The sequence below is a fragment of the Manis javanica genome, chromosome 13 (genome assembly GCF_040802235.1).
Source record: "Manis javanica isolate MJ-LG chromosome 13, MJ_LKY, whole genome shotgun sequence".
NCBI lineage: Eukaryota > Metazoa > Chordata > Mammalia > Pholidota > Manidae > Manis > Manis javanica.
The window spans coordinates 66,234,920-66,246,947 of record NC_133168.1 but is presented as its reverse complement, the minus strand read 5'-3'; the positions used below and the strand labels follow the sequence as shown (position 1 = coordinate 66,246,947).

At 36.1% G+C, this 12,028-nt stretch overlaps 1 protein-coding gene across 3 annotated transcripts in view; it reads left to right on the top strand.

The window, feature by feature from the left end:
• Positions 1–12,028, top strand: part of LATS1 (large tumor suppressor kinase 1) — a 40,008-nt gene that overhangs the window by 14,897 nt on the left and 13,083 nt on the right. For 2 of the 3 annotated variants that reach the window (XM_017673240.3, XM_037022002.2), the window contains 2 exons: positions 6,180–7,693; positions 9,588–10,170. In XM_017673240.3, coding sequence (XP_017528729.1) covers positions 6,180–7,693; positions 9,588–10,170 — 2,097 coding nt within the window. The remainder of the gene's footprint in view (positions 1–6,179; positions 7,694–9,587; positions 10,171–12,028) is intronic. The other variant, XM_073219740.1, reaches the window with a different exon arrangement.

Genomic DNA, 12,028 nt, shown 5'->3' with positions numbered 1-12,028 from the left:
TTGAAATATTTAAGTGTATTGAATTTTCAGTCTTAGAAATTATTAAAAGTATCACAGTAAATGAAAGTCCCAAATTAGGATTCATAATGTTAGAGTTATACTGAAATGAACTTGAGGATGGGCCCCTAAAGGTCCATGGGTAATTCTGATAAGCAGCAGTCTAGGTTGAGAATGACTTGATTGGTTATACTGCAACTGAAACATTTCTTTTTAACCACAAATATCATTCAGACTATTCTTTTTTTCTTTTTATAATCTTTTACTATAAGAGTAAACATGTTCATCATAGAAAATTTAGAAAGTAAATAAGCAGAAAGAAAATACCACTATTAATATCCACAAGATTTTGTGTGTTTTGTTTCTCAGTGGGTTTATATGTGTGTATTTTGATCCTTGTTAAGCAAAAATAGGGTCATATTAAAACCTTTGTTCACTTTTTATACCATGTATAACTCTGTGTTACTAAATGATCTACAAAATAATTTTGGTAACTACATTAAAATATATTTCATCACATGCTTTATTTAACCAGTCTCTGATTTTTTTGATATTTGCCTCATTTCCCTTTTTTTTTTTTTTTTTTGCCATTATGGACAGCACTGCAGTGAATGCCCGTGTACCTAACTCTTTGCACATTGCTGATGAGTTCATGAAACTAATTTTCAAAGACTTGCAGAAATTTAAGGTTTTTCTTAAGTACTGCTATCTTGAAAGGTGTTACCACTTATGTTTTCCCAGTCATTTTAAAATGAGAATGTCTGTATTAGTAAATCCTATGTATTATCATTTTTATATGTTTAATGATTGTGGAAATACTATCTTAGTTTGCATTCTCATTTCTTTGATCACTGCTGAGACTGAACATTTGTTTATTGGTTATTTTTAAATTGGCATTTTAGTTCTTTACTGATCTTGTGTTTTTTTATTGGTTTATAAGAGGTCTTATTTATTCATTCATCAAAAAATTTTTATTGATAGCCACTGTTCAGGCCCTTTACTCGGAATTGGGTATAAAGTTCTTGCCCTTTTGTGGAGCAGACATTCTAGTAAGGGATATCAGATACTCATACATATACATGTAGAATTACAATTATGTAAGTATGAATAAAGAGGGGAGAGTGATATCATCCTGTGGGCTAAAATAATAGAAAGATTTTGACCCACTCAAGGAGATAGAGAAACTCTCCCTGTGAAAGTGAGAATAGAGCTGACATCTGAAGAAAGACAAGGGTTAATGGGGTGAGTTTAATGAGGAAGAGTGTCCCTGTGCATGGCCTGTTTGGCAGGTTTTGATGCCACATTTGAAGAATGAAAATGGCTAGAGCACGTAAAGAGTAGGAGATACGACTGGAGAAGTACACAGGGGCCTACCTAGTATAGAGGACTGTCTGTTGATTTTTGTCCTAAGAATAGCAGGAAGTTGTGGAAATGTTTCAGTCAGGGCAATGACATGGTTAGATTTTTGTTTCAAAAAGATGTCCACAGTGGATGAGAACAGGTTAGGGAGAGAGCATGGGAAGGGTATCTGGATAGACCTGAGGAGAGGGTCAGTAGTTGATGGGAAATGAAGGTAATTTGGGTTAGGGAGAAGGCAGTGGAGAAGAGTGAATGCATTAAGACAGGTGGAAGGGTAAAGTCGACAAGGACTTGACAATAGCCAAGTGGGATAATATTGGAGAAGGATGACTCTTAGACTTTTGGTGTAGAAAAATAGGTGAATGGTGATACCCCACATTATGGAAGAGAATGCTAAGTCAGAATAGGATTTGGTGGAGAGAGAGCATAAGTTTGGTTTTTGACATAAAGTCAAGTTCATTGAGTTATCCAAGCGAAGATGTCAAGTAGGGAGCTGTATATATATATATATATATATATATATATATATATATATTAGTCCAGCATATGAAATAGGTTACATAAGGGAGATAACGTAGACAAAAATGCCAAGATGGCCTAGAACCAAGTCTATTACTTAGTAGCTGCTGGTAGGAGAGGATAAGCTTGCAAAGAAGACAGAAGAATTAACTAAAGAGAAGGTAAAAAAAAAAAAAACGATAAGGTTTCTAGAGTCTTGAAGGCCAAAGGAAGAGATTGTTTTAAGGAGGGTAGGGAAGAGTCCAAAATACCAAATACTAAGAAGTCAACCAAGGTAAGAACTAGAAAATATCTTGTTGGCTTTAGTGACATGGTGCATTAGTTTACTAGTGCTGTCATAGCAAAATGCCACAGACTGGGTGATTTAAATGCCATAGATTTGTCCTTTCATAGTTCTGGAGGCTTCAAGGACACAGCAGGTTTGGTTTCTCCTGATGGTTCTTGCCATGGCTTGCAAGTGGCCCCCTTTTCACTGGGTCCTCACCTGATCATCCCTCTGCATGCACATCTGTCTGGTGTCTCTCTCTCTGCATCCATGTTTCCTCTTCTTATAAAGACACCAGTCATATTCGATTAGGGCCCACCCCAATGACCTTGTTAAACTTTAATTACCTCTTTAAAGGCCCTGTCTCCAATACAGTCACATTCTAAACTACTGGTGTTAGGACTGCCCTAAATTTTGGGGGGACACAGTTCAGCCCATAAGACATGGGCTAACTTGTTTCTGTTTAGTATTGGAACATAATTCGGATTGGAGGGGGCTGAGGAATACATAGAAGTGAGGTAAAGAGCTCAACTATAGGCAATCGCATGAGTGTTTCTGTGAGGGTAGAGTGAGGAGCTTAGTGGGAGTACTACTTATCTAGGTAAAGTTCTTTTATTTTTTCAATTTCCAATTTATAATGGATTAATACTCTTAAAAAATATAATGATTTATTAGAAAATTAACATTTTAAATGACATATAATATGTAAGTCCAAATATTTTACTATATTTAACACACTGTCAAATAAAATTACTCTGTCAAATTTCTGTAAAAGTTTCTCAATTTTTACTTTCAACTTCCATACTTATCTCGTAGTGGGCCAGTATCAGTTTGTAGACCAGCACCAAATAACACCTTGAGGTAGTGGTCTATATGCAAGTGGAGGAGAGAGCCTTATTGTTTTTTTTAATAGGAAAGTTTTAGGCATGCTTAAAAGATAATTGCAAGAATCCAGTTAAGAGGATGAAACTAAATAATCAAGAAAGAAGGATCAAGTAAGGTTTCTGAGAAGCTAGGAGACGAAAGGAGCCAAAGTTTAGGATGAGAAATTATTAGCCTTACCTTGAAAGAGAAACACCCATTTTGCTCTGAAGAAGCAAAAAGGCCTAGGTTTATGGGGAAGATGAGGGAGTTCCTTTCTGATGCCTTCAGTTTTCTCTGAAGTAGAAGATAAGTTATCAGCTAAGAGTGATGGGTGAGGCAATTTGAAGAGACTGAGGACTGGCAAAAGTTGTAGTGGAGACAAGAAGAAACAGTACAGTTTCCTCCAGTACCAAGGCCATTTGATGATGCTGATTGTGAATTTATGGTAAACTCAGCTGCTTTTTACATCACATTTCTAGCAGACATGAATAAAAGTAGATAGCTGGAATCGTCGTAACTGGACTTTTACTAAACAAGTACAAAATAAGAGAGATACAGGGAGTTCAGAATATTGCTGAAAGGGTGATACAAGTCCTCAATCAGACCGTAGTCCTCTTTTGCCTCCTTTGTTCCTCATTCCATCCAAACTCCTCTCCATGGCTTTTGCACTCTCAGACTTCATCTAGTACCACTCTTCCCCTTATTTATTACTCTCGAGCCATACTGGGTTTCTTTATGTCCTTGGAAAACACCAAGCCTACCATGCCATGATCTTTGCCCAGTCTTAGATCATATGTCCTTGGTGGAGCTTTTTCTGACCACTAAATCTCATTCCTTTCTATCCTTCTGTTACTCTCTATCATGGGACACATTTATGTTTGCTTAATAATAGCATTTTTCATACCCATATGTTAACCTTGCTTGTTTATTCACTTGTTTATCATCAGTCTCCTCCCCAAAGAATGGAGATTCCATGGGGGTAGGGATATTATCCAGTTCACCAAGGTACTTGGAGTACTTTAGAGCAGTGTCTGGCATATAGATGCTCAATTAATATTTAATGAATGAATGGAAATGAAGAGGGGAGAAAAGGAATGCAGAGGGAAAAAAGATGTGATGGACCATGAATTTAAACTGGCTAAAGTGTGCCATAAAGAAAGAGGACTGATGAAATAGGGGTTAATATTGGATGTCTTGATGAGGTTGAAGAATGTTTGCAGTAGTAGTTAAACATGAGAAGGAGAAGTTTAGTTCAAGAGTATTAATCTTCAATAATTGATTATGAAAAAGAAGCAGATATGGGTGGTAATCAAAAGTAGAAATGTGATCTTCAGTGTGGTATTTGAGGTGGAGTGGAGGGAAGGAGGTCAGGAAACAGGTGAGGGTGATGGATGGTTCATCCATGTGTGTGTGAAGTTATGACTGTTGGCAGGGCTTTAGGTAGACTGAGTGCCAAAGTCATGTCTGAATGAGGATGAGCAAGAGGAATGAATGTGGACTCCCAGATAGCATGAGCTTCCAAAGAGTTGGCTTTTTTAAAAAAGAATGTGAAGGAATAATAATAATCTGGAAACAAATAGAGAGCAAAGAGGTAAAATCCCACCATGTGGCCAGTTTATTTTTAAAGCAAGCCTTAATTGCAAAGAGCTGAAAGGAAAGTAATGTCAAAGAAGATGACCAGCTTTAAGGAGATAGTGAGAAAACTTGGAGCAGAGGTTAGTGATACAGGAGCACTTGCTGGTTTTAGGGTAGAGCATCTCCAGGGGCAGTAGTTGGAGGGTTTGGGAAGTGGAATAACTTGGAGAGCCCTATGGCGATATCAGTATATGCTAGGGTTGCACAGACTTACCTTTGATTGGTAGAAGCTGGGCGAGTGACATGGTTGGTGTATTTAGCTTCAACTGACTATCTGAGGAGGGAGTCTGAGCCTGGTGGCCAGAGGACTTGTCTAGCTTCCCCAGATGATAACTTCCCTGAAGCTATAGACCAAACATGCTGCCCAGCCTACAAGAAATGGAGTGTTAAACTGTACTCTGAACATTTACCACTTTTTCTCATAAATATTTTTCTCCCAGGATGACATTAACCTTCCAAATTTGTGGATGTTGCTTGTTTGTTTTGACAGTGATAAGCAGTTTATATGTTTACATCTGTCAGTCTTTTACTGTTAGTCTACTCTTGTACCTGGGAAGACCCTCCTAGGAGGTACAAGAGTGCCCCAATATTATTGAATGTTAATTTGTTTTTCCTAGTACTTACATGGTTTCATCTTCAACACTCAAATGTTTAATCTTTCTAGAATGTATTATTTATATGTATTGTATTTCATATATTTTTTAAATGTATTATTATCTTTCTCTAAGTGGCCAAACTCTTAAATACTCTTTCTTTTTTTGTTTTGTATTTGTATCATATATATTCTTACTTATTTATTTGGAAATTCCATTAAAGACAGACTGTAATATCCATACCTTATTTAGTGTTCAGCTAATTATTCCCTGCTGTCTTTTGTCTGCTTTAAAGCCATATTGAAGTGTACTTAAAATTAGTTGTAATTCAAAAGTACATATGGACACACCCTTTGGTTCAATAAGCCCAATTTTTATATATTTTTAAGTAATAATTTATCTACTTAAAAATATATATGAAATCATATCTACCCAAAATTTCTCATTGCTTTTTTTTTTTTGGTAAAGCAAAAGACTAGATAAAACTTTATTACCCATCATCAGGGAAACTGATGAAATAAATTTGGGTATATCCATACAGTGAAAAACTGTGACAGCTTTTATTTAAAGTGAGGAAACATTTTTATACTTATACAGAATCTCCAAATTTTTAATGAAAAGAGCCAGGCACAGTAGTACATATAGGAGGTATACCGTTTGCTTGGGTAACCCTGAAATATCTTACTGATAACATTGGTTACCTTCAGGGAAGGAAACTAGTTGTCTAAGGGACAGAGGTGGGTATCCTTTTGTACCTCTCGAATTTTGAGCTATGAGAATGTGTTTAGTCAAAAATAAATAAAATTTTAAAAGATAAAGCTACTAACTGAAATTTGATTTTTATAATTCTTGAAAGAGAATTATCATTTGTAATGTCAGAATTCCAAGTTAACTTTTCCAAAAATAAGAGGTTAAAAATGTTGTTTTTTTCTGTTTTATGATCCTAGGGAGTGTGCAACAACCTGTTAACCGCAAGCAAAGCTGGAAAGGTTCTAAAGAATCCTTAGTTCCTCAGAGACATGGCCCACCACTAGGAGAAAGCGTAGCCTATCGTTCTGAAAGTCCCAGTTCACAGACAGATGTAGGAAGACCTTTGTCAGGATCTGGTATAACAGCATTTGCTCAAGCTCACCCTAGCAACGGACAGAGAGTGAACCCCCCTCCACCTCCTCAAGTAAGGAGTGTCACTCCTCCACCACCTCCAAGAGGCCAGACCCCCCCTCCAAGAGGCCCAACTCCACCTCCCCCCTCATGGGAACCAAACTCTCAAACAAAGCGCTATTCTGGGAACATGGAATATGTCATCTCCCGAATCTCTCCTGTTCCACCTGGAGCCTGGCAGGAGGGCTATCCTCCACCACCTCTTAATACATCCCCAATGAATCCTCCTAATCAGGGACAGAGAGGCATTGCTTCTGTTCCTGTTGGCAGACAACCAATCATCATGCAGAGTTCTAACAAATTTAACTTTCCACCAGGGAGACCTGGATTGCAGAATGGTAGTGGTCAGACTGATTTTATGATACATCAAAATGTTGTCCCTGCTGGTGCTGTGAATCGGCAGCCACCCCCTCCATATCCTCTGACCCCAACTAATGGACAAAGCCCTTCTGCTTTACAAACAGGGGGATCTGCTGCTCCTTCGTCATATACAAATGGAAATATTCCTCAGTCTATGATGGTGCCAAACAGAAACAGTCACAACATGGAACTTTATAATATTAACGTACCTGGACTGCAGACAGCTTGGCCTCAGTCGTCTTCTGCTCCAGCCCAGTCGTCCCCAAGCAGTGGGCATGAAATCCCTACGTGGCAACCTAACATACCAGTGAGGTCAAATTCTTTTAATAATCCATTAGGAAACAGAACAAGTCATTCTGCTAATTCTCAGCCTTCAGCTACAACAGTCACTGCTATTACACCAGCTCCTATTCAACAGCCTGTGAAAAGTATACGTGTATTAAAACCAGAACTACAGACTGCTTTAGCACCCACACATCCTTCTTGGATACCTCAGCCAGTTCAAACTGTTCAGCCTAGTCCTTTTTCTGAGAGTACCACTTCAAATATGACTGTTATGTCACCTGTTGCTGAAGCTCCAAACTATCAAGGTCCGCCACCACCTTATCCAAAACATCTATTACACCCAAACACATCTGTTCCTCCATATGACTCAGTCAGTAAATCTAGCAAAGAGGATCAGCCAAGCTTGCTCAAGGAAGATGAGGGTGAAAAAAGTTATGAGAATCTTGATAGTGGGGATAAAGACAAGAAACAGATTACAACTTCACCTATCACCGTTAGGAAAAACAAGAAAGATGAAGAGCGAAGGGAATCTCGTATTCAGAGTTACTCTCCTCAGGCATTTAAATTCTTTATGGAACAACATGTAGAAAATGTACTCAAATCTCATCAGCAACGTTTACATCGTAAAAAACAATTAGAGAACGAAATGATGCGGGTAAAATCTTTTAAAATACCCATTTTTATACTTGGTCATCTGTTTGCTTGGTGTTTATTTTAAATACTGTGATCCAGTATTTTTATTTCTTTTTATAGCTAAAAATATTTTTAGTTATTTAAAAGTCAGTAAACATTAAAATTGTTTTGATTATAGCATTTTATTTTAGCATTTCAAGATTTACTCGGCTCTCCTATAATAAAGTTCTGATAAATGAAAAAATATCTAATTTACAGTATACAGTTTGGTTGTACCTAATCCCTTTATATGGAAGTTGGAACAAGGGTTATTTTTTAGGTTTTACATATTATTTTAAACTAAAATATCTGGGTCCTATCTCTTGGTACACTTATGAAACATTTTATTCATAGTAGGTTTTAGTCTTGTGGGTTTATTCATTAGATTGGTCTTAGAAAGTGGTGTGAGAAATGTCAGAGACATCTTAAGTTATTTCTACTTACAATTTCATTTTTATAATGTACTGGAAAATGTGCTGAAATTATTAAACTCTATTAAAAAGGACATTAAATAAGTACTTTAATCTCTATTGTGATTCCATATAGGTCTCTTTACTAGATATTGGGTGGTACTGTCATCATTACTATTTTATCATATGTTTACAGTTCAAAGATTTGACTCCTAATTTTACACCTATCACAGAAAATCCAAGGGGCTTAAATTTGTGGTAAAACTTCCTTACATAACTTGACAGGGCCATCCTTATTGTTCCCACTATCAATTGAATTTTTTTAGATGAGAAATACCATGATAATCTGTATGACTTATCCATATTTTAGCTCTTAAGATTTCTTACTAAAGTCTCTGTATTTATTTTCTTAGTTTATTTTTCCTTTTTCCTCTTCACTTTCACTAATAGCTGATTTAAACTTTTATGGTGTTGGAAGCTTTGCTGACTTCTGTAGCCTCCATTACTGTGTAGGCAAGTAAGATTTTAAGAGAAATAGTTCTACACTAAGTCTGGCATGTCACCCTTCTTAAAAGATTTTGCATGCAAATGCGCATCCTAACCAAAGCATGAGGTTGCTATAATTAGCCTTGCATTTCTAGAATTAGACTGTACTTTTCATATTAAATTCCTTTTCTATTAAACCTTTAAATCAGTTCTTTATTAACTATACAAAAATATAATTGTCCCTTCCTTCTAAATCTAGGTGTTCCCAGTCTACTTACAAGTTTTTTATCAAACAAGTTGTCCCTTTTAAATAAGGTTGGAGAAAACCTTTGCATTTTGCTTAGTGGTGGCTATGAGTCCCACACTTACTCTAATGCCCTGAGAAAGATGAAAGAAAGATAAAAGGAAAGACTGGCTATTAAGAAATGGTTAGGTTAAAGATATTCTTTTTCTTAATATATCAGTTTTTCTTGTTCTTTATATACCAGTTTTTGTAGAATAAATGAACCTGGAGTGGAAGAATTTCTTTTCATATAGGATAAAATGGGAGGAAGAATATTTGAGGCCTAGGCTTTCCACAAAGAGAAGCATAATATAGTGAAGGCAGTCTAATCATGTAAATTTGGATGAATATGCATGGACAGATGAAGATGCATTTTAACAGATGTTTGGTTATTGCACAATGGGAACATTTTTTTGAGTGCATTACAGAGGAGTAGAAAGCTGGTTATTGGTATCATCTTGTTTTTTGCTCTCCAGAACAGAATCTGCATATATACTCACCTTGTATATCCTGTTAACTATCCCTAAGCTGCACTTTTGATAATTAATTTTCTCTGAAATACATTCTAAATTTCTAACATGCTTTATTAAAAATTATGCATTTAACCTTTAAATATGTGCTTGAATTTTTTCTAAGCTATTTCTTAATATTCAGTATAGAAGATAATTCTTCATTTAACATTTAGTTTATTTGCCTAGGTTGGACTATCTCAAGATGCCCAGGATCAAATGAGAAAGATGCTTTGCCAAAAAGAGTCTAATTACATCCGTCTTAAGAGAGCTAAAATGGACAAGTCTATGTTTGTGAAGATAAAGACATTAGGAATAGGAGCATTTGGTGAAGTCTGTCTGGCAAGAAAAGTAGATACTAAGGCTTTGTATGCAACAAAAACTCTTCGAAAGAAAGATGTTCTGCTTCGAAATCAAGTTGCTCATGTTAAAGCTGAGAGAGATATCCTGGCTGAAGCTGACAATGAATGGGTAGTTCGTCTATATTATTCATTCCAAGATAAGGACAATTTATACTTTGTAATGGACTATATTCCTGGGGGTGATATGATGAGCCTACTAATTAGAATGGGCATCTTTCCCGAAAATCTGGCAAGATTCTACATAGCAGAACTTACTTGTGCAGTTGAAAGTGTTCATAAAATGGGTTTTATTCACAGAGATATTAAACCTGATAACATTTTGATTGATCGTGATGGTCATATTAAATTGACTGACTTTGGTCTTTGCACTGGCTTCAGATGGACACATGATTCTAAGTACTACCAAAGTGGTGAGTAAAATCATAAAATTTATTTGTACATATTAATATGATTTATTAGTGTAATAAAATATAAGATGGTCCTATCACTGGATGGGAGCCAGAAGTCCTGGGTCGAGTGTTGACTCTTTTGGACAAATGTGGGTGAGTCTTTCAGACACTCATTTATAAAATGAAAGAGTGTGTTAAATTAAATTATTTCTAAATATCATTGACATTTTTTAGTTAATCCCTTTACATTTTATTGGTTTGAAATAGATCAGACAAATAACATTTAAAAAATCATTTTAAATGAAGTCTCATACCACCATTCAGCTTAAGCACTAGATTTATTGGTACCTTTGAAGCCCCTAAATAATCCCTTCCCCTTCTTTCCTCCAACAAGGTAACCATTATTTCAGAACTTTGTAAAGATCTTTACTACTTTTCTCCGTACTTTTACCAAGTATGTATATATCCCTAAACAATTACTATTTTCATTTTGCCTACTCTTGAACCTTTATTTAAATGTAATCATATGTATTCTGTGTTGGCTTTATATGTTTGAGGACCTTCTGTGTTACTTCATATAACATTTCACTGCTATCATATGTATTCTGTGTTGACTTTATATGTTTGAGGACCTTCTGTGTTACTTCTTATAACATTTCACTGCTATTTAGGATTCTATTGAGTGACAATCATACAACGTACTTAACCTTAAACACTTTATGTACATGATTTTATTTAATTCTCACAATGCCACTGTGAGGCAGGATGAAGAAACCGAGGCTTAGATGAAGTAACGTAACTTGCCCAAGGTCAGACAGAAAATAAGGGTGAGGGCTAGGCTTTGAACCCAGGTTTGTCTGATTACAGGGCGCATGTTATTTCTACTATACCACACTGCCTCACCAAGATCCCTTCAAGCGCTTATGGAAGTGTAAGTCAATCTAACATTTGTTGAATACTTACTGTGACTAGGTACTTTACATATTTAATTTAATGCTCATAGCAGTCATCTAAGGTAAGTATTATTAACCTCTGTGCTTCTGTAAACACAAGTAGACTGACATTAAATGGAGAGTACTGAGATGCCTGAACCTACCTTAATGTTCAGCTTAATATAATTTAATGTCTCCTCAGATTCACCTAAATTCTTTAGAGCTCTTCTTAAAAATATGATTCTTAGGCTCTAGTCCAGTCTTCTGACTGAAAATCTTCACTGGAGGGTACATATTATATTTTAACAAAGCATCTCAGATGATTATTTCAGTTACGTGAATTTCAGATGTGTTTTTTAGGTGATTTCACCTGGTCATGGCTTTAAATACCATCTCTATATCGGTGACTTTTCTCTCTTTTCAGAATTGGCTTCTCCCTTTCATATGGATTTCTTATAGGCATTTCAAACTTAAGTTCCCAATAAACAACTCAATTTCTACCTCTACATCTAATTCTTCAAAAGTCCTGCTTACTCCACCTTTAAATATATCCAGAATCTGTTCACTTTTCTCTGACTCTGTCACCATTATGGTCCAAGCTTAACTGTAATAGCCTCTTCAGTGATCTCTTTTCACTCTTGTCCTCCCTATAATCTATTCTCTACATAGCAGTTCAAGTTATATATTTTAAACATAAGTCAGATCTTGTCATTTTCTGCTTCAGACTCTCCAGTATCTTCCCACTGTACTTGAAGTAAAAGGTTAACCATTTCTTTTGCTTACCAACCCTTATGCCCAGGCTCCTACTCCATTTCCTACCAGTCTCCCCTTTACTAATCACACTGGTCTTTACTCTTTTTTACTGGGTAGAATTCTTTGCCCTGGTTTTCAAATGGTTCAGTCCCTCTTGTTTTTTACAGTATCACCTCAATTGGTCTTCCCAAACC